This window comes from Amphiprion ocellaris, chromosome 5, assembly GCF_022539595.1.
Source record: "Amphiprion ocellaris isolate individual 3 ecotype Okinawa chromosome 5, ASM2253959v1, whole genome shotgun sequence".
In the NCBI taxonomy this organism is placed as follows: domain Eukaryota; kingdom Metazoa; phylum Chordata; class Actinopteri; family Pomacentridae; genus Amphiprion; species Amphiprion ocellaris.
The window spans coordinates 24,360,769-24,384,266 of NC_072770.1; the positions used below are offsets into that span (position 1 = coordinate 24,360,769).

At 39.7% G+C, this 23,498-nt stretch overlaps 2 protein-coding genes across 3 annotated transcripts; both read left to right on the forward strand.

Annotated features, from left to right (window-relative positions):
• The first annotated feature begins 508 nt into the window (after positions 1-508).
• On the forward strand, positions 509-9,453 carry pmela (premelanosome protein a). 2 transcript variants are annotated; one of them, XM_035955801.2, is made up of 12 exons: positions 509-666; positions 1,882-1,977; positions 2,079-2,225; positions 2,543-2,671; positions 4,047-4,208; positions 4,310-4,594; positions 4,676-5,545; positions 5,639-5,803; positions 5,932-6,034; positions 6,628-6,833; positions 6,922-7,012; positions 8,864-9,453. In XM_035955801.2, the coding sequence occupies exons 1-12, from the start codon at positions 615-617 to the stop codon at positions 9,015-9,017; spliced, it is 2,460 nt and encodes an 819-aa protein (XP_035811694.2). In that variant the 5' UTR covers positions 509-614; the 3' UTR covers positions 9,018-9,453. The 2 variants fall into 2 exon arrangements, with proteins under 2 accessions (XP_035811694.2, XP_035811695.2); XM_035955802.2 differs by having other exon boundaries at positions 5,642-5,803.
• A 6,953-nt stretch (positions 9,454-16,406) lies between these two features.
• On the forward strand, positions 16,407-22,701 carry prph (peripherin). Its single transcript, XM_023287133.3, has 9 exons — positions 16,407-17,074; positions 18,718-18,778; positions 19,118-19,213; positions 19,992-20,156; positions 20,233-20,358; positions 20,442-20,662; positions 20,901-20,953; positions 21,770-21,843; positions 21,947-22,701. Exons 1-9 carry the CDS (start codon positions 16,440-16,442, stop codon positions 22,010-22,012), a joined length of 1,497 nt encoding a protein of 498 aa, XP_023142901.2. The 5' UTR covers positions 16,407-16,439; the 3' UTR covers positions 22,013-22,701.
• The last annotated feature ends 797 nt before the right edge of the window (positions 22,702-23,498 follow it).

Sequence of the window (23,498 nt, forward strand, 5' to 3'; positions counted from 1 at the left end):
CGCACACATAACTGTGAGGTCATATGTCAAACATGGGCACCACTCGAGCTTTGCACACAACTCTCAGCAGTCTCCATCAACATATTAATTTACACTGGGTATAATTATCTTCCAATCATGCCCTTTTATAGATGTCTCTTACTTTGTGTTCATTTGAATTATTAACATGCACTTCACCATGTTTTCTGTAAGCTACTTTACAATTTCATAAGCTCTTTATTGGAGATGTTGCATTTATGACACTGACGGGCAGAACCAGAGAAAAGTGATCAAGTTCACATGAAGTAAACACAGGGTTATCTTAGCTGAGAGTATAAAACATATCAAAATGACAGTAACAGTGTCAAAAACTATGAGCAAAAAAACCAAACAGCTCCGGCTAAACCCAATGAAAGTTAACAAAACAGTGTAGTTAGTGGTCTTAGTGGGGGTGGTGCCAGTTTGCAGGCTCCCAGTGATGTCAGAGGTGAGAAGAAAGTTTATGGTAATTCAGATTGGAGGCCTTCTTAAAGAGAGTGAGGAGACATTACTTAAGTCTGTGTGGGAGTTGTGTTGGGGTTCAGGACTGCAGGGTGAGGATCGGGGCTCAGAGGACGCAAACAACCAAACACAGGATGAGGAGTCTGGTGCTGCTGGTTTTGGCTTTTACCTCGGCCACTGCTATAAGTGAGTAAATTACAGATGTCTGGATTTAACCATGTTTAACTAGATAAAACATGTCATTGTGTTTATTTTCCCCTACTTTGAAACATATCTGTTGTGCTACAGGTGCATTTTACACAGATAATTCTACTCTTCTCTTATTAAATCTTCCCTGAATAATCACAGAAGTTAAATTAGTGACTTTTCTATGCACCGTTTTGATTTTCCAGATTAAACTGCAATTTTCTGCTGCACCTGATACTTTTATAAAACTCTTAAAATCAAATATCAAAAGAAAAAAAAGGACATCTGCAAAAATGAGCTAAATTATCTCACCTTAATGGTAGATTTTGACTTTTGTTAAAGAAAAGTGCCTAAATTATTTATTTAGAGTATCATTTCTGTAAGTTATGCTTGCTCTTTATACCAATACAGGAAAAGTGCTTCATTTGAATTATTGTGTCCAAGCACACCAAAACAAACTTCTGCTTCTTTATCAATTACAAGCTTGTCTTGATCTTTGTGTCAGCTTTTCTTGGTTTGGATAACAAATTAAATATCCATTTCATGCCTGTTTTGTGCGAACACACTCTGCACTTTGTTAAAACGAGGAAAGATGGATCAACCATGACACGCTAATTTCACGCCGCTAAAGTATTTCTTATGCCGATCTGCATTTATGAGCATGACCTGAAATAATTTCCAATTTGTGTGTTATAATTGAGATTGTTCAAAATGGTATTTTCTCTGGAAATCATTAGTCATGTAATAGTGGGTGATATCCCGCAGTCTTTTTCACTTCCGCTCACACACACACATGAGAAGCTGGGGGGAAGAAATCCAGCGATCCAGAGTCTGGGAGCCTCATTCCTCTCACTGGGATTACTGAGGCTGCTGCTCAGCTGATAGTCACATGAAAGGGATTGAGGGGGATTGTGGGTCGTGTGACTCCCACCGCCACCGCCAGGAACCCTGACACTCCTCACCCCCGTCAGCAGCAGACACATGGGCCTGCTCTCCTTTACATAAGACACTCCTACATTATTCTCATTATTACATAGATTACATGCTAACACTGTAAGAAGCAACACAACTTTAACTCCATTCTCAAGTAGTTCATCCCAATGTTCATGCAGCTGTTGCTCCACTAAATGCTTTCATCAGTTATGTTGGTTGTTGGGGATGCTTGGTAGATTATGTAGTTTTCCTTCCTGACGAGTTTCTAAAAATTTCCTGCAGGGCAAAGAAGTCAGTTCACACGTTACAGATCCTGGAACTCCCGGATGTATCCAGTGTGGAAAGATGGAGACTCGAGATTCAGAAACTGTTGGTCTGGTGAGGCTCATTCTTCTCCTTCTAAAAACAAATTCAGCCACCAATTCTTTCTGCCATTGTGTTCAAGTGTGTGAAAATGATGTGCGTTGTATTATTTTCAGGCGGTGAAGTAACCTTTGATCTTAAGAATGATGCCCCCACACTGACCGGAGCGAGAGCAACCTTCAGTATTAATCTGAATTTCCCACCAAACCAGACAGTCCTCTCTGACGGACAGGTGGTCTGGGCGCAAAACTGCACCGTCGACGGTAAGATTGCTGATAGAAATGACACATTGGAGGGCTTGTGCTGCAGGTTACCATGGCAACGTTCTGTGGATTGATCATTTTTGTGATCAATTTTGTTATTTTTTTTTAATAAATGCTCATAACAAGGAGCAGATGTATCAGACAGTAACACAGAAAAAATTGATATTAATTACCAATTAAACCACCAGCAGTGTGTTTTTCTTTTTCTTTCTTTGCATTATGATAAAATGCAGTTTATTTTCCTTTTAGTTTGTCACGTTTATATGCAGAAGCTTTTTGTTGCTGCGTGTGTGATCAATGGTTGCTGTTGTTTTCAGGACAACAGTATCAGGCGGGTCAGGCAGTGTATCCAGAACAGGACCCTAATGGAGTTTTCCCCGACGGCACACCGTTCACCAGGAGCCAGAACAGGAAACCTCGCTACGTGTTTGTGTGGAAGACATGGGGTAAATTACATAGTCTGTTTGAAACACTGGCTGCTTTTGACCAATATTGTACAATTTATTGTAACACTTGAGGTTGATACAGTTCCCAAGTACATTGTAATAGAACACCTGCAGTAAATAATACCCCCCAAAACTTCCAAACGCACAAATGACTGTATTACTTTACACAAATGGAAAAAGAACAGTTCATAAAAAGGCTTTTAAACTTCTCTATATATGCGAGTCTCTCCTCAGGCCATATCACTAACAAGAAACAAGAAAAGCCTTTTTATAAAAACAAATGTCCGTGCTGAGGCTGACCTGTGATCATCTCCAACATTTTAGATTTTGCATGAAAAAATATTGTATCATATCACAGAAGTGCATCATGGGCTTTTTGTTATGAAAAGCGAATTATGTTATGATGTTGTTATGAAATCACTATTTAAGGTTCATGAGAGCTAATTTGCTCCAACATGCTTAATGAAACACGATTCAAACCATACAAGTGCACAAAATCACTCTGAGCTTATCTTTAAAAAGTAAACAAACAAACAAAAAAAAGGCCAAATTACACCATTTATAAGAGCCAGAAACTGTAAAAACTGAAATTTGATTTGATTCAACTACTCATCTGTGACATCCAGTTCCATCTGGAAAATTAACCAAATCTGACCTGAAATCTTGATATGTTATTAAAATCCCCTCATTATGTACTTCTCATTTAAAATTTTGCCAAATAAAAAAATATTTGTACAAACCAGGTTCTGTAAAAAGAAAAAATAACAATTTTTGTTTAAAAAAAATGGACAATAATTGCCCTCCTTGAAGCCATGCAACTACCAGTTATCACTATCACTTTGCTGCAACTATCAGTCATATGACAACATTTTTTTTTTCACTTGAATTGCAGGCTGTGTTTATACAGAGCATGTATGTGACAAATATGACAAACAAATCAAACTGAATGGAAATAGTGAAATATCTATAGGATGTAGAGTCACCATTTTCTCCCACGGTGTTGTTAAAACCTGTGTTCACTTAGAAAAATGTTGTTTATGCAGTATCCAGTTTTTTTTTTTTCAATTTTTGTAAAATAAATAAGTGTGAATTTTTTTTTCTATTTTTATGCTTTGTCCCTTCACAACTGTGTCACACTGCACAAAAGACAATTGTGAGTTCTCTCTAATTCTAGTCATTGTTGTGCTGTTTCCATAGAGGTACAGGACTTTATATTGCAATATAGTGTAATTCAGAATCCATATATCTTTTGCTGATGTTTCACTTTCACAAGAAATTATGTAAAAATCAGCCGGTTGACTGATCAGCATCATAATGGCGTCTCATCGTGAAACAGTCTTGTACTCCATATAATCACAATGTTACTGTATTTAAGGGCGTTACTGGCAGGTGGCAGATGGACCTTCCTCCTCGCTCACCATCGGTACAGACAACGTTCCACTGGGCTCCTACGACATGGAGGTTGTCATCTATCACTGTCGTGGCAAAGACAAGTTCATTCCCCTCGGATACGCCTCCTCAGTCTTCACCATCACAGGTGATTTCTAAGCTCTAAGTTCAGGAAAATCATTCTATGACCTTTGTTTTTGAACTTTTAGCCCCCATCATAACATCTCTATATCTTTTTTCCATCATCAGACCAGGTTCCCTTCAGCATATCACTTGCCCAAGTCAATGATGTAAACCAGGGTGACCAGAACTTCATCCAGAACCAGGCCATTGCTTTTACCGTCAACCTCCATGATCCCAGCCAGTACCTGAACAACGCAGACATCAGCTTCAGCTGGGACTTTGGTGACACCAGTGGAACTCTGATCTCCAGAGAGCGCACCGTCACTCACACATATCTTTCAGTTGGCACCTTCAAACCTCAGGTGGTCCTGATGGCAAGCATCCCCAATGGCTGTGGAAACCCCACTGCTGGTGAGAGTTTTAACTAACTGCTAATTTTTTAGCCTCTATATATAAGCTGTTTTGTTCAGCAGTTTTACACTTGTCTTTCAGTTGTTCCTCTTGATGCCTCTGCTGCTCCAGCAGTAGTTGTGATGGCCTCCACTCCTGCAACTGTACCAGCAGAGGGAGGAGATGCGATTGCTTTGGATGTTCCTGCCTCTGATGCCACTCCAGTCGCTGCCTCTGTGCAGCCTGCTGATGCTGCCACCAACACAGACGATGGAGAAGCAGTCGTGGATACCGACACAGCGGCTGTTGAGGTCGCCTCAGTGGCCCCTGCAGTAGATGCAGCTGTGGTTCCAGCAGAAGAAGACCCGGCCAACGCTGCTGTTCCTACTGCAGAAGAAGATGTTGCTGCAGAGGAGACAGAAGCTGCAGCAGGAGAAGTGGCTGTTGTTGCCTCTGTTGCACCTGCAGTTGAAGAGCCAGCAGAAGCTGATACAGACGCTGCAGATGACACAGCAGCAGTTACAGATGTAGCTGCAGAAAATGTGGCTGTGATTGATGCTGCTGCTTCAGTTGCCCCTGTTGTGGAAGGAGAAGTAGCTGCAGCTGAGGTTGCCGACACCGTTACTGTTGCCCCTGTGGCAGATGTAGCAGCAGAAGAAGCTGAGGTGACCGCTGATGCTGCTGCTGTTGACACTGCTGTTGAAGCTGATGCTGCTGTTGATGCTGCTGCTGAAGCTGAAGCTGCTGTTGAAGCTGATGCTGCTGTTGAAGCTGATGCTGCTGTTGAAGCTACCGAAGCAGCCGTAGAGGTTGTCCAGGCTCAAACAGAAGCGCCTGCTGATAACATTGTTGCTGCTGCTGCAACTGAACCCACAGCTGTAGAAGAGGCAGCAGCAGTTGATGTTGCAGTTGATACTGAGGCTGAAGTGCTTGGAACTGAGAACGAAGTTGCAGCAACTGCAGCTGCTGCAGGTAATTGCTGCAACTGTACACAAAACAAGATGCTGATGGCTCTTGTAACAAAAGCATTAAGATCAATTTTCTCTTTTTCACTGGGTTAACTAGCAGGTGTAGAAGAAGCTGTTCCAGCTGAAGGTGAACTTCAGGCTGAAGTAGAAGCAGATCCAGCACAAGTTGCCCTTGTTGTGGCTAAAAGACAAGCACCAGAGCTGACAGCTGATTGCACAGTCTACCGTTATGGCTCCCTTGCCACATCTATAGATGTTGTCCGTAAGTCAATACAGTTTCTGGTATTATGCGAGTTTGTGCACAATACACTTGAATTTACTTATGTTTAATAAAAACTGTGTGGTTAATAGTGTTAAAAATCTCTCTTTCATCCCCATTTAACCCTGCAGAGGGAATTGAAAGTGTAGAGATCGTCCAGATGTTGAGTGTTGTATCGATGGCAACTGAGGTGGAGCAGAATGCTGTGGACGTCACCATTACCTGTCAGGGAAGGTGGGTAATGACATTCATCAATTAGCTATACAGCAAAACAGTTTTAAGGAAAAAAAAACTCTAAATATGCAACTTTGACACAAAGAGATGAAATTTTAGGGATTTAATCAATGACTGGAGAGGGACTTTGAATCAGCTAAATCTAAAATATTCCATGAAGTAAATTTGTGATCTAAACTATTGTTGATTTGTAACCGGGCTGTCTTTACATCTTCAGTATTCAATCTACACATGCAAAGACACACCTTTAGAAGAGCATGATAGAAAAACTGATCCAAGACTTGATGCTCATTGTAACTCAGCCTTTGAATATTTTGCGTATTTGTCTTAATTAACATTGCACAAAGGCCACTGTATTAGAAATATCCTGTGTGTTAACTTAGCAGAAATTCCAAAACGGAAATAAAGTTTAAAAATGGATTTGGCCTGGATCCTATTACACTTAAAATATAATCTTCTATTTGGCCCAGAGGATGAATTAATGTGTAGTTTTTTATTGTATATTTATCATGCATGTTTACAGAGTCAACACAAGACTATATAATGGTTCTCTTTGCAACAACATCTCTGCACTGTCATTCTCCTTCCCGTAGTTTGCCCAGCGAGGTCTGCACCGTCATATCTGATGCTGACTGTGTCACACCACTACAAACCGTCTGCAATGAAGCCTCACCCTCTCCAGACTGTCAGATGATCCTTCGTCAGTTCTTCAATGACTCTGGAGTTTTCTGCCTCAATGTCTCACTGACCAATGATGTCAGTTTGGCTGTGGCAAGTGCTAGAGTCAATGTAGCATTAGGTGAGTGGAAAAAAATATTAATTCATAGCCAATGAAATGAATCTGTAAGGTTATTTTATCTAATTTGTCTATTGTGATTAAATTTCAGCCTCCACTGGTTCCCCAGCTGGAACTGCAGCTACAGTTCTGGGTGTTATGGTTCTTGCCTGTGTCGTCGGTTGTATTGGTTTGATGTACAGGTGAGTGGCCAGTTAATTAGAAAGTAACTTATTGACAACAACTGCATACAAGAAAACCATAAATGAGTAAAACTGAAGTCTGAAAAACAGAAAGAATGAAAAGTTGCAAGGATGGATGCTGCCATTATTATTTGTTGGTTTCATGATGTAAAATGGTTATGACTCTCATGTTTGCTTCATCTGACTCAATTTTCTCTTTTATTGCAAGAAAAGACCAGGTATAACTATTAATGTTATTGATACTCAGTTTACTTGTAGATTTGTTTAAAAAAAAAAAACAAACAAACAAAAAAAAAAAATGAAACCACTGAGTTGGCATTCCCAGTAACAACAGATTCAAACTGACCAACAAAACAGACGAATCAGCAGAAATCATTTACAGGTAATTTAAAAAACGGTAAAAGTCCAAAGATTGATCCCCGTGGAACACCCATACTAACTATATATAGTACTATGAATAAATGTACTGTACTATAGCATATATACTATAGTACAGTACTCATTAATTTGTATCCCTGAGTACAGATTAATGCTAGGTTAATCTTACAGTGACAAAACAAATACTGTAAATCTAAACTACACTTAAGCCCAGCTTTTTCCTCCTCTCAGAAAAATAATGGTTCTTAGATGGTGCCTCAAAACACTTTAAACCACCATCACAAGTTATAGAACCTCTTTATTTAGAGGATGATTCCTCACATACATTATGTAGTTCTTTAAAATATTAGGAGATCTTTATTTTATAAGGACGCTTTGGGTTGGCGACCCTATAGCATATATTTAGGGCTGTGACTAATCATTTTTTATGTTATCAATAAATTGTTTGGTCTGTAAATCTGTAAAGAAAACTATGAGAAACACCTACAATAATTTCCCAAATCTCAAACTGGCTTCTACTAATGTGTTGTTCTGTCTGACCAACAGTCCAGAACCCAAAATAAAATGTAACACATAATGGGATTTTCGTACTGTTTTTTTGACTGTTTTGCTTTAAAAAATACTTAAATTATTATCAAATCCTGTTATCAAAATAGAACCATGGGTCCACAAAGAACTATATTCAAATAAATGGTTCCTTAAAGAGCTTATTGTTGCTCAAGTTATTGCCTTAAAGAACCATTTTGGATGGTTCTTTAAAGCACCTTTGGAGGCTGTTTAGAAAAACCCTCTAAAAAATGGTTCTTTTTTTAAAAACCCTCATCCTAAAAGGGTTTTTGTGGAGCTTAAAATAGTTCCTCTAATGTTTAAAATATCATCTACACCTCTAAAATGACATTAAAGCTCTTTTATGTCTTGTTTATTTAATTTGTACACAAAACAACATGTAAAAATGGCCAGTTATGTTTTTTAGCTGGTTATGCGTTGACATCCTGTAGTCTCAGAAGTCATGGAGCCTGGCCAAGACGCCCCTTGTAAAACTACAACATGTCATTTTATACTTTATTGTTATAGAGGTACAACATGTTCATCCATGGACTTTATTGTGCTGGTAGAAACTTATTTTTTTTTTAACTTTGGGACAGACAAACTTTTTCCACCTGCCTCCAGTCTTGCTAAATATTGAGTGTATTTTTTTTAATGTAACCCTTTGCAAGAAATAAGAATATTAATGTAACTCTGTAAATGTTGAACAACCCCAAGTCATTTTTATTTATTACAAATATTCAATTTGTTGTAAATATGATTCTTCTAGTTTTGGCCTGTTGTTGAGATTTTTCTTTTCTCTCACAGAGTTTGACCTTCATTTAATGCTGCATACAGTCATAGAAGTTTCACAAGGGAAACTCTCATATTTAGTTTATCTTTGTCTTGTTAATAATAAGTGAACTCTCCTGTGTTGCTGTGTTGAAGGCGGTTCAAGCAGTATCAGCCGCTGACAGAAGACTATGCAGGGAACAGTGGAGGCAGCTCTGCAGTAACATCAGTGCCTCTGCTGTTGTGGAACCTGCTGAGTCGACAGTCACCTGGGGAAAGTCGTCCACTGCTTCAGGGAAGAATTGTGTGAATATTGTCATCAGTTCATGTATTAACATCTGCCACATCCACTAACATATCAGCTTTATACACGCAGTACTGTCTGTAGTGATACCGCCGCTCCCTGCCATGAAACCAGAACCAACTAACTGAACCAGCCTCATGAACAACATATGTTGGAACTGCGAGTCAGTTGTGTAATAAAAAAAAAAAAAACAGAAGGTGTATTAAAAATGTTGAAAGTTTTGTAGAGGAAAGTGATATTTATTTTGACCTATACTATTTTTATTAATTGGCACTGGTAGTTTATAGAAGCCATAACCTTTAATTCATGGCCTACTTATACTAAACAATTGGAAAATCGGTCTTAACATATTTTTCCTCAATTTATATTGTAAATTAAATCAAGTTCATCACAGAACATTATCATGTTTGCTACCCTGAAATAAAGTGGAACTTTAACACCCTCTTGTGTCTCTCTGGAATATTTCTGTTCACCCTGAAATGACATTCACAGGATTTTTAGGTCCTCAAAATGTTAAAGAGCAGGCAACACTGGAGTTCATTCTCAATCTAATCACAGCAAACAACAACATTTAGAAACATAATTTCATATGGCAAAAGTCCATGGATCTAAACACAATGTACACATTCTGATGAGCCACAACTTTAAAACCAACTACCTAATATTGTTCATGTCCCCATCATGCTGCCAAAACAGCTCTGAAGGTTGCTCATGTGCAGCTATGCAGGCCTAAACGTCACAAGCTGCAATGCTCTGTGTTGTCTGACAGCTTTCTATCATATCAGCATTAAAGTTTTCAGCAGTTGGCTCTACTGTAGCTCCTCAGTTAGATGGGACCACATGTTCTACACTTCACTCCCAAAGTGCTTGAATGAGCCTTGGACACCCATGACCCTGTTGCCAGTTCACCAATTGTTCTTCTTTTTGGTAACCAATGCATACCACTAACACCCCACAAGACATGTAATATTGGAGATGCTCTGACCCTATAGTCCATCACAGTTTTGGCTCTTGTCAAACAGTTGTTCACAATGGAATCATCTTGTCCAGTCTTATGTGCTGTGGTCTACCGTCCACCTAAATACAACAAGAACTTCATTCAGGAGTTCTCTGAGTTCATAGCAGAGGTGGCCTCCAAATATGAACAGCTTTTAATCTGTGGGGATTTTAACATTCATGTGAGGACTTTCTACGCTTTTTTTGTGGACAAAGTGTTGTCTGTGAGAGCATTGTGCAGCGGCAGCATCAGCCCAGACCAGTCTGCTACAACCCCACTCTCTCCAGTGTTTGACCACTTTGAGCCCATCTCCCTTTCATCCCTTACTGATGTAGTGAAACACATGCAAACAACAAATTGCCCTTTGGATGTTTTCCCTACTAAATTGCTTAAAAAGAGGTGTTTTCTACTGTTGGGCCTCTTTTCTCTCCATTGGCTTCCAGTTTCTTTTAGGATAGATTTTAAAATTTTGCTTTTCGTTTTTAAAGCCCTCAATGGCCTTGCGCCTATTTATTTAACGGAACTTCTTTCTGTCCGAAACCCTAACAGGGCGTTAAGGTTAGGGTGACCAAGTGTCCCGCTTTGTGCGGAACTGCACAGCATTTCCATCCCTTTTTCCACGTCCCACCCATTGAGACGCTGTCCCGCATTTTGATTGGCAGCTATAATTTTCAAAAGTTAAAACTCTAAAGGACAGATGTTAGGAGTTTTGTTTTTTTATCTGGCTTTTTTTCTATGTTAGTCAAACAGCGCAAATGTGCGATCACGACCAGATTAACCTGTCAGTGTCTTGCTGCCTCACCTTGTTGTCAGTTGCCGTAAATTGTGCCAGTCTTTGGCCTTTTCAAAGCCCAGCTCAAAACATATCTTTTCAGACTGGCTTTTAATACTCAGTAATGCGGTGACATTTTATTTCATTTTATCTTATTTTCTTTGATTTTATTTGTTGACGTGTTCTATTGTTCCTTTATTTTAATTTGCTTTTATTCTAATTTTATTGTTTGATTTTAACTGGAAAGCACCTTGGTCACCTTTGAGTGTTGTAAAGTGCTCTATAAATAAATCTTGATTGATTGATTGATTGATTATTAAGACATTACACATGTAGCACATTATTCATCTCAGTGATTTTAATGTGGCTGATCATCAAATTAATCAAATCAAATGTGTTTTTTTTGTCATTGTATGTGTACATCTCATGGAAGAAAAATGTTCATTTTACTCTGTTCAATCATGTACACACATATGCACACATAAAAAATAAATAAATAAGTGCTGTTAAAAGACGGAATCAAGGTGACTGCAAATATTGCCCATTACCCTGTGGTAGTGCAAATTAAGATAGTTGTGTTGCTCACCACTGTGTACATTTTATGATATTAAATCTAGTCACAGAAAAAAATGAAGTGATTCTGTGTCAGACAGATAATCAGTTCCAGGTTGTACTATGTTCCTCAGTAATATGTGACACTGCTGCATTAGTGTTGATTTTATTTAGCTCCATGATATCCACTACAATTGTGTAATTAATTTGATCCCTTGCCTAAATTGCTTAAATGTCTTTATTTTAAGTAATTTTTGATTAAATTAAATTAAATTAATGATTCTTAAAGTAATGTTAAACAATCTATGTTGACATAAGCTTTTACATCAGCTTTTAACAGCTTCATTGTCACAGTAAAAGAAAAGTATAAATAAACAGAACCGTTCAATGGAAGTTAGTCACAGAATAGTTGGAGCTATAGTGTATATTGTCAAAACAGATAACATCCAAAAATCAGTCCTAAACATATTACAGAGCTGACTACAGCAAAATAAAACGTTATAAAATACTGTCTGTACAAGCATATTGAGAACATCTAGATACACATTTAGAAGTAGCAGCAGCTGTGGTCAGAAAGTGCTGTGTTAAAGGAACTCTGCAGCTGAGTGAACAAAAAAATTATGACCATCACCTACTGTAGTCTGCTCAATTAAAATGATTTGCTATTATCTTGCAGGCTACCTTCATGTACTGAACTGACAAGGCACTGCTGATGCTAACATTCCCATCGCATGACAGACTGCAGTGCAGGAGAAAAGGATGACGTCACTGCAGCAAAGTCTTTAATGGAAGAAGCCATGACCGACATGGCAGGAACAAAGATGTGGAGCGAAAGAGGGAAAGTAAAAGGAAAGTCGGTCTGAATTGCAAAATCTTTGGCTTGTAAAGTGAAATCGATTTTATGTTTTGAAGGTTGTTGTTTTATTTCTTAGCTTCTGCTCGTAGTGAAAATATTTGTGGTACTGTGTTTTATACAACTGTGAGATGAAAAGGCCTTCTAGGGAGCAGAATAGGAGATAAAACACATGCTTATTGTTCAGTTTTCTCACTTGTTGGGCTATCAGGAGGCCTTTTGTATCGGCATGTATCCTTCATGCATTCACTGGACCACGATGTCCTTTGACTGTCTCTCTTTTTACTTACATACATTAGATTCCAAATGAAATCCCTCCAACAGACTTGTGTAACGCTGCAGTGTTCCATTACTATAATTACCAAACACAGCCATAAATCATGCTCCACCATTAACATGTCTCTGGGTCACATGTAGCCAGAGCTGCTCAGCCATCTCCTCTGCAGCTGAGACACTGTCCAACAGCCCTTCTGGGAGATTATCGTTTTTCACAGATGATCTCTATCTCAGCTTTGACAGGCCTCCAGCTTTTAATAGATCACTGCTCGTCTCTTGTCCCAGTCAAAGCAAACCATCATTACCCTGGGAACTGTCTCCTCAAGCTCAGACTGAAGCAGTATTGGTGCTTCTTTGTCAGATTACTGGGCTCTTTCTAACTTTTGAGTTCAGTGTGGACAGTGAAACTAGAGTAGATTCGGTGAGGTGACACCACCCAGGCAGCCACACTGCTCTGATTAATTTGAACGATTCTTTATTGCTCACCACTCCCTAGCAACAGAGCTTAAAAGGGATGTAGTTTCCTTCAGCCGTCCTTAATGCTGCAGAAACCTTTTTTACGACTACAGGGATGTAGCAATAAGTTTTGCCGCAGTCTACAATCAGCAAATCCGGTGTATTAACCAGGTCATATCCTCATCTCTTACCGGAACTCATTATTCTAATGCAAACATTTCTTTTTTGCGTCAATAAAAACAAGTGTAACATGTACCAAGTCATCTAGTGGTTTAAACTACAGCTGCTTTGTGTAGAATTTAAAGAATTACACATTTGGATAACTGGGGGATCTGCACTTTACAATTTTAACAATCTTAGCATTCATGCGCATTTCAACAGGTGTGCAGAGGTGAGGAAGTAAGCGGGGCTGGAACTTTTCACTTTGATCAGTGTAAAGGAGTTGAAGAAAAGCTGTCAGAAAGAATGCGCTCTGATCCCCGTTTGTATGAAACTACTTTGCTTCAAGCCGACCCCTGAATTAACCCCACCCAATTCTACTCATATTGATCTTACTTTACTTTCCAAAAATGTTTTGAAACATTCAACAACTAATTTCATTTGTCTTCATGCATAACTCTGAAAACTAAAAACTTTTCGAAATAAGATGCATGGATGAAGATGATGGAAGTTAATATATTTACACCCTACTGTTTGATATTAACTGTTTGGCAAATCTGCAATATGCAACATGCACTCCAAGTTACCACAGTAGAAAACTGTTTGACTTTTTAAATGGATAATCAGCCTAAATATGTTCATCACAATACAGAAACGTATTTGTTTTTGCCTTAATTGACAAAGATACTGTAAAATGTGAGAATTACAAAATGCTGAGACATTTTTTAAAAGTAATCTAACTGAATGTAATCCAGAGTGGTTTATAGAGCTGTCTAATATAGGTTGACATACCAATACGACTCAGAATCAACTCAGTATAATCAGTTTTTTTCAGTCTGTACACATAGGAGCTTTAAATGTTTAAACATTGTCTGCAAATTACCTAAAAATTTCCGTTTTTTTTAATGTAGGACTGCTTTGTGCTTGTCACAGTTCACTGCTGTATACCACAAGTTTGATCAGATTTCCCATCAGAAACCACACCCAGTGCAGGACTTTATATACAGGATGAACCCCATCACCTCCATAATAAAATCATAACACAATATGTTTATTCCCTATATTCCCATATGACTGAGATATCTAAAGGCCTCTTTAGATTTGAAAGATGACACACATACTGAGTTCAGCCTGTGGTTAAAAAAAAAAAAAAATCAACAGATATTCAAGCCTGAGAGCGTCAAAGAAAAAAAATTGAATTTATGGCCCCGAAGGGAATTCTCAGAGAACCAGAAGGATCAATTGCTAATGGCAACATCTGGCTGATGGTTATTTTTACTGACACAGTCCGGTCTAAAGTCATGGAGTTGTGAGTGTTCGAGATACACACACTGTTAATTTGAGTGTGGAAATGCAGATAAGCTTAACATGATAAGAAACTTTGGCAAAGGCTGTCCTGGCAGGCAGGAGAAGCATCTGGAAAAAGAACAGGAAGAGAGAAAGTGAGACGTGTAGAGAGAGAGACAGACAAAGGGTGAGACGGAGGGGGAGGGAAGGAAAGGGGAGAGTTACTGACCATAAAGCAGGTTGATTAGATTACAGAGCTAAGACTAACAGGCCATTTGTTACAGAGAGAGAGCCAGACCTCAGCAGTAGCAGCCCTGCACATCTAGAAGCAGCAAAGCCAAGTGCATACATGTGTGTTAGTGAATGACAGACAGAGAGAAGGGATTACTGTGGTCCTACTACAATGTGCTGCAGATGCTCCATTAGGGAGAGGAAACCCAAGGTTAAATTCAATTAGCAAAATGCTGAGTTTGAATGAAAGCCATGGACTGATATGTAACAGTGTGTGAGTTTATGTGAGAAGAGAAACAGATGTGACAACCAAATATGTTATGTTTGGTAGCGAGATATAGTAAAGCATTAATAGATAAAAGTGCATTAAAGGTACCAAGCATTGCTTGGGACACAAAGGGATGAAAGTGCCACACCCAGTCAACATGGAGCATGCTCTGTATTACGTCAACTTTATGCTCCCTGTCTGCAGACCAGTTAATATGACTTAGAGACACATGCACACATAGAGACTGCAGAAAGATTTGAAGGCGCTGCCTAACTTCTGACATTATATAGAAAATACCGCACCATTCATTTTTATAGAGAGAAAATTGCGCTGTGTGCTTACCATGTCACCCTGAGTCATAGCTCAGTGTTTGGGTGTTGATTAACTTTTCAGTGCTACAGACAGTTTTCAGAACTTTTAAGTCATTTTATTCATTTTTACCTTACTTCTATCTTGTAGTTTGACTCTTAAATCCCGTTGAATGTATCTATTTATATCGGATGTGAAGAAAAACTCTTGAAAAAGAAATTCTGATACTACATTTAAAGAGGAAAACACATTTTCAGGGATACAATGCTACAAATGTTGGTAATATACAGAAAGTGGTGAACAGTGTGTCAACATTAAGTATAGTCTGTGTTTATTTGACAATATGGTGCAACAGCTAATTGCAATTTTTAAGTTAAATCAAAGCCATAAAACATCATGTTCTCTGAAGCTGGTGATTATTCGTTTTGGTGGGTCATTGAGTCCATGGACCTGCCATGACAACAGTCTCTATCTTCAACCTGCGTCATTCGTAAGTTGTGACTCTTCTTGAACTCACAGATGTTACCTGGACAGAAAACTCACAGTTTACCAGAGATACAAACAGAGTTATCTGGCAACTTATACTCAGGGATTACTGGATATAGTGCATTTCGAAGGGATAGAATAACTGCAGAGTCATGGCTCTGTCCCAGACGCCCAGAATATCAATAAAGTATTCCATTACAGTAAAAGGAGAGAGCCAGAGAGGGAAGAGGGAGGGAGACAAATGGAGGGGGAAAAGAATCAAATCAATGTGATTCAATTCAGGTTAGAATTTCAAATTTCCTTACTGAGAAACAGAGAACAGAACACTTGATATATTTGATATGAATGTTAAGCACAATAGTAGTGTATGCAAGGCCCTATATTTATATGTATAGGAATCAGATGGAGGTACAACTGAAGCTGAGTGAGTAAGCACCGGTGCAAAGTGTCACTGAGGGCATAAATCAGAGAAGGGAGGAGGGGCAGATGCGAGGAGACATTTTGTCAAAGCAGTAATGTGGAGGCCAGTGAAGCATCCTACCCAGTGCTCTGATAAAAAGGGTGGAACTGTCGAGACAGAAAGACAGAGCATTGGTGAAAGCAAAGAGAGAGGCAGGTCTACCTCTGAAGGGTAGGGAGTGGTTAGGGCTTGTATACTGATGAGAGACTGAGATAGAAAGGTTTCGTGTGGGTGGGGTGAGAAGAGATGAGGGAGGGGGAGGCGCGATGCTGATAGGGCACCTCGCCTGAGAGCATAAAAACCCTCAGCACTCTCCAGTCTGATGTCCTGTTGCTTCAAGAGCATCTCAAAGCCTTCAGCTCTCCACCTTCACACAGCGACAGAGAACAGAACCAGACCAACCATGAGCCATTCTTCAATGCATACCTCCACCTATAGGCGCACCTTTGGAAGTCCGCATCCCATCCCAATGTCCTCCTACTCCCCCGTGTCCTCTCGCGTGCCCATGTCCGTGTCCGGGGGACGCTACATGCGTTCGATGTCGCCCGTGGTGGCCTCATCCCGCTCCACCACCTACCACCAACAGCGTTCCCGCCCCACCCAGCAGCCCCCTCGCCTCAGCTACGACAAGGTGGACTTCACCCTGGCTGAGGCCATCAACCAGGAGTTCCTAACCACCCGCAGCAATGAGAAGGCCGAGCTGCAGGAGCTCAACGACCGCTTCGCCAGCTTCATTGAGAAGGTCCGATACCTGGAGCAGCAGAACAGTGGGCTGCAGCAGGAGCTCAACCAGTTCAAGGGCCAGCAGCAGCACGGCCAGCCCAACCGAGCCTCCGAGCTCTTCCAGGAGGAGCTGAGGGAGCTGCGGAGCCAGATGGATGCTGTCGGCAAAGAAAGGGACCAGTACCAGCTGGAGAGGGACAACCTGGCTGATGATCTGGCACTGATGAAACAGAGGTTGGTACCAATGTTATATGAAGATCAGATAGATAGATAGATAGATAGATAGATAGATAGATAGATAGATAGATAGATAGATAGATAGATAGATAGATAGATAGATAGATAGATAGATAGATAGATAGATAGATAGATAGATAGATAGATATGACCTTGTCTCAAGATAAATATGGAACCAATACAGTACATAGCGCTACAAAGTTGTGTCCCAATTGAACGTCACCATCCTGACAAAGTCAACTGTTTTTTCTCTGCTTGCAGTCATACGTGTTAAGCCTCCTGTGTGCGTAACTATGCTAACTATCAATACGTTTTCCACTGGCACTCTTGTGATATACAATACATGGTCCATTGTAGGCACAGAGTAGGTAGACAGTCCCAAGGCGCTGGTCACTCGACTCCAGTAATGATGGTAATGTAGGGCGTGGCACAAGAGCAACAGCATGATACAGGATGCTGCACTGCATCATGTGTGCACATGGTTTTCATGCGTGTATTGCATATCTGTACTGACTGCTGTGAATGATAATAAGTTGACCAACCTCAGAAGTGACCAACAGAAAACCGCAACACAGAAACTGATGCCAAGTTAAGTTATGATGTGTCTGACTATAAAGTGTTTCCTTAAATAACGCAATTTTCCACACTTTCACAAACACACATGAACACGTATGCCTTCAGGGATATGAGAGGAAGGAGGAGAATGGATGGACCAGACACAGGGTGGGGCTGGCTGAGGAGCTGGGAGGGACGAGGGAGGAAACGGGATGAAAGGAGGAGAGACTGGATATCAGGCGTGGTGAGAATAGCATCAGGAAAAATCAATGTGACTCCATGACTCCATTAGGTGTGTTTTCAGTGACCCTCTGTGCTAATGGGATGGTGCCAGAGAGCCCATTAGGACAAAAGGGTCCCGTGTAACATGACATGAATTAAAGATGAGGAAGCTGGACCCACTAATCTACTTTATGTCCAGCCCGGGCAAGTCTTCTGTCAGACAGAACAGATGGAGCACAGCACACCCAGACATTGACCACACATACAGCACATCACTCACAAAACATTAGCAGAGAATGAGCAACATATTGTGCATTGTGATTGTGAGTCCTGGATTGTCAGGGTTGAAAGTGAATGAAATGTCCTTTTTCATTCCATTTCTTTGCTGATTTTTGAGAAGGAACAAATTGCGTTTTGATTTATGACAGTCGACAAAAGTCTAATTTTACCGAACCATCTTCCACAACCTTGCAAGGCTTCCTCTTTTTTGTATTTACTCTGTGCACCAACATTTTTATCCCATCACTGTAAACTAGCCAGCGTTGAAAAAAGATTGTCAAATCTTTGAAAAGATAGAAAGTGTCTGTGCATATCCTGACTGAGTGTGTGTAGATGACCTTCCTGAACTGTAGAGACGCCACATTAGCTGAAAGGAGAAGCTGCTGATCCCAGAGGACACTCCCAAAATCCTTTTTACGGGACAGTGAATTAACAAATTGATCCAGGAAGCTTTTTGCCAGCTGATGCCTGGATTCAACCTTTGAGGGCATTCTTGGAAAAATGTCAGCACGCTCTCTCATCCCTTTTGTAGAAAGAAGATTCTTGAGAAAATCTGATATGAAATATTTTTGTCTTGTCTTCAGGTTGGATGAAGAAACCCAGAAGAGGGTAGATGCTGAGAATAACCTGGTTGCCTTCCGCAAGGTAAACACTCAGCTCACTGATTGATTACAGTGTCCCCTGTGTCAGATAACAGGTCAAAATGAAATGCTTTGTTTCATCTCTGATGATTTCATAATAGTGTCACAGCAATGTGACAGGGCATTTTTTTTTTTTTTAAAATAGTATTGATCTAAACTGGAGGGCAGGGGATGTTTTTGCTGATGCACTTGTCTATTAAAACAGCCCAAAGGAAGCAAAAAAAAAATATACAAATAAAACAGTCACAAATAAAATGTAATCTAGTGGTTCTTAATTCCTGTCATCATGGGTTTTAGCAATGGATGATTTATTACAGTCTTTTTTGTCTCATGAATCAACCAGGATGTGGATGATGCCACACTGTCCCGCCTGGAACTGGAGAGGAAGATTGAGTCTCTGATGGATGAGATTGAATTCCTAAAGAAACTCCATGATGAAGTAAGTGATGCTGTATTTCTGTATGTCTCCACTATGCTGGTGGGAATAAGAAAGTCCTGTCTTTCAAATGACTGAATCCTCAGTGTTCATGTTAAACTAGTAGATTTATTAAACATATTTGCCAGCAGTGAGATCATCCCTTGGATTAGGCAATCAATCGTGCAAAGTGTAAATACTAACAAGGTGTCAGAACAGATACTTTAGTGTGGCAAAGGCAATTTACTGGCAGCTTGTTTTTTTGTCTGTGCTACAAGAACACAAAATAGACATGAAGCTTGTTTGGGAGGATATTTGAAGAATTTATCTTAATATCATTTGCTACAGCTGGACAGCAGCCCATTCCTAATGCAGTTCAGGTACGCTAAAGCATATATGATGAAGTAGTACTCATGAGGCATGGATAAATAACGTCTGCAAAGTATGCAGATATTACGCCTTATGTCCAGGCTCAGGATAAGAAAAGAGATATAGAAAATTTATTCTATTCAAATTTTTAAAATGTAATATAATAAAATCAGTAAATAACCAAAACAAAACAAAAAACCTCTGGCAGAACCGGGCTTAGGGAGGGAAGCCATCTGCCTCAACCGGTCGGGGTGAGGGTGGAGATGAGGGTAGTGTAAGTGGGCGTGGGATTATAGGATAGCAGATGAACTATACATAACTAAACAACAAGCACTTTGGAGAGTGGTTAGGCCAGTTACTGCAGATCAGACATGTAGCGTCCTTACACCATTCATGTGAGTCTCAATTTGTTTGAAAATGTTCACATTACCAGGAAATCCAGGATGTGCAAGTGAGTGTCCAGACCCAGCAGCTGAAGATGGAGGTGGAAAGCAGCGTCCGCCCCGACCTAACCGGTGCTCTGAAGGACATCAGGGCCCAGTATGAGACTATTGCCTTGAAGAACATGCAAGAATCTGAAGACTGGTACAAGTCCAAGGTAGACAGACAGACACTCACACACTGGGAGGTACACATTAATATGCAAATATTCAGTCATTCGTTTTTTCTTGCAGTTTGCTGATTTGACTGAGTCTGCAAAACGCAACACCGATGCCCTGAGGCAGGCCAAGCAGGAGGCCAATGACTCCAGGAGGCAGATTCATTCTCTCAACTGTGACATTGATGCATTGAAGAACACGGTAAAGCCAACAGTTCTTAGTCTATTGTAATGTATTATACACTTACACTCGTTTGAGTCTGACCTGCTGCTGTATGATTTCAGAATGAAGCTCTGCTGAGGCAGATGCGTGAAATGGAGGATCAGTTTGGAAATGAAATTGGCAACTACCAGGACAACGTGGGCAGACTGGAGGAGGAGATCCGCCACCTGAAGGAGGAGATGGCTCGCCATCTTCGAGAGTATCAGGACCTCCTCAATGTCAAAATGGCTCTCGACATTGAGATTGCCACTTACCGTAAACTGCTGGAGGGGGAGGAGAGCAGGTCTGCAGTTTTATCCTGTTTTCACATAATTTTTTTACTTTCTATTTTTCGGTTGATCAGTGAGGACATGGGTGGTGCATTAATTGTTTTCCACTTAAAGGATCGCAGCTCAGTTCTAAGCCCCAGATTATGTTGCTATTTTGTTTCTTTTCTGCTGTGTCCTTTAGAGCAACTCATGATCAAGCAAATCACTTATATTTACAGAGTGTGACACACAGATTTTATATTTCCTCTTTAGGATTACTGTTCCCATCCTCAACATTGGCATGAGCAATCACCTTGGAGATCGAGGTAAGCTAAAGTTCTCTATGTCCACAATCAACTGTAATGTGATTCAAGTTCCCCTTGTATCTGTAAATTACAGTTATGAAATGGCAGAGCTGCTTGTTCTGGAAGAACTTTCCCCCATTTTGACTGACTCTTTGATATTTTTCTTTTTATTATAGTCTCAATTTACCTTGACTCTGAAACATGAATGTTGTATTTACTTCAGCATCATTTCATCACTTTTTGCCATGGGGGCTCAAAATACTACAATACCCATCAGTCTCTGTTGTCGTTGCTCTTGACAAGAAACCAGTCAGAGGCACAGCCATGAACAAGACAGAGCCAAAACTGCTGAATTCATCAAACATTGATACAGAAATGGAAGTAAATTCATTTCAGATGGAAATTGTATTGTCAAGTTTGTGTTTAGCATAATTAGTCAATTTCCCTCATCCTGCGATTGACAGCTTCTTGCTGAAATGCAACTTGGGAGTTATAGTTTATTTTTCATCTTTTCATGTTCACCCTCAATTTTTTTTAAGACGTAGATATTTTCAGAAGCAGTTGTTCATGTTTGTAGTGACTAACCAGGAGAGTTCTGTGCCAGTGGCTGCTGTGGAAATGAGACAGTTGCCAGTCTACACTGGGATTTTTACCTCCAGAATCAGAAGTAGCTGGAATCCCATTCAGCTTATCACTATTCAGCTACATCTCTTTTTGTGATTAATAGATGTTGGTTCAACCTTTTAAAATGAATATGTAAAAAAAATTATTCCTAAACTACTGCAAATATATCTGAATATAAAAATCTCAGCAGTGTTTTAATGTGATTTTTCACAGACTATGAAAAAGCTCCAGAAAACCCGGGCAAGAGGACTGTGGTGATAAAGACAGTTGAGACTAGAGATGGAGAGGTACAAAATGACATCATTCAAAAATAACTAGCTTTACATTTTTTATGTATTGCAGATGATGTTGTGAATTTGTCAGACTAACCTCTGTTGTTTTCTTTTTTAGGTGGTGAAGGAGTCCAGGAGGGAGAAAGATTCAAGTAGAGCCGACAAGGACGACCAGGACGAGTAGATAAAATTTCATGAGATAATGTGAAGGCCAGTGCCATGAGAGAAAAAAAGAAACATTGAAAGTGAAAAAAATAGACAAAACAAATTTGAAATATGTAATCCTTATTCCTTCTAGTTATGTGTTTCATTGTCTGGCAAAGTATCTCTCAGCATAGTTGCAATGTTGGATGAATTCCTTTAGACAGTGTCCATTTGGTGCTATTTAAGCCACCCAACTTTTGCTAAATACTTGTCATCTGTAGGGTTAAGCAAAACCACTTTATTAATATACCACTTGAGGCCTTGATTTACAGTGCAGTCCTGTGGAGTCCTTAGACGACCACATGTTTCTAGCAGAGTATTAAACTACAGGCTCAAACTTGTAGTTGAAATACAGGATTTTAGCAGTTCGTGTCATAGATATGACATACTAACAAACTTTCTGACACTGCCTTTTGGACAACACACCTTAAAAGACAAACTGAGGAGAAATGAACACCTCTGCAAGTTATTTTAGAAGCCTTGCTGTCCTTTTGTTGCGCAAACTACCTTTTCACCAAAGACATGGATGAACATGCAGAAAATGTTGACACTGAAAATATGACAGCCACCAACTGAAAAGACTTGTGCTGAATGTGCTTTGCAATACTGTGTGTATCTGGCACGACTGATGAAAGAAAATATACGTGCGAATAAAGCTAATTGGAGCAATTCTGTGTTGTCTGTATACACAACTGCTTTTATGACAGTTGTTGTGTTGATCGGTCATCTACTAATTTATTCTTTTTGTTCCATGCAAACAAATCTCTCCATAACCTGTACAAGAGTTAGTTATAAAGAGGCCCTCAGAAACAGTGGGATGCACAAACACATAGCACAGATAAGAGGGATTTAATACTTTATAACATTTGTCTTAAAACATATTTGCATAAATAATTATTTTTTTTGACAATTCACAAAACTGTCTACTTTGTTAGAGAACTGAAGACAAACGGGTTCAAACATTTTGCACAGCATGTTCGTAAAACATATTGTGTCTTCAGGATGTTTACTGAATTCTGACACAATCTTGGTGTCCAACAGATCGTCTAAAAGCTTCTCACCTGAAACATCTCACTTACTATACAGAGAGATATTTTAGCATAAGGTCACATGACATGCAGACACTCTGCATTTATCAAAGATGTTTTTGCCCCCATTAAACCTTTTTCTTAAGTGTAATGCGGTTCAGTATGTCAAGAAAACAAAGAGACAAAAATATATAGTTAGAAGCGAGTGAACGCGACTGCACTGCTTTCTTGCTAATAATAATTAACCCCTAACAGGAAGCCGAAGGAAATACAAGCATTTTGTTCTTAAATTAATTACATTATTGTTATGTTAAAACTGACTAGATGGACTGTTTCAGTAGTTCACCTCTCAAACTCCTTCTGTCAGTACAGTCATTGATGCAGGGCTAATCTCTGTACTACAGGACTGTTTTTTAAATTCCAGTGTAGACACTGCAA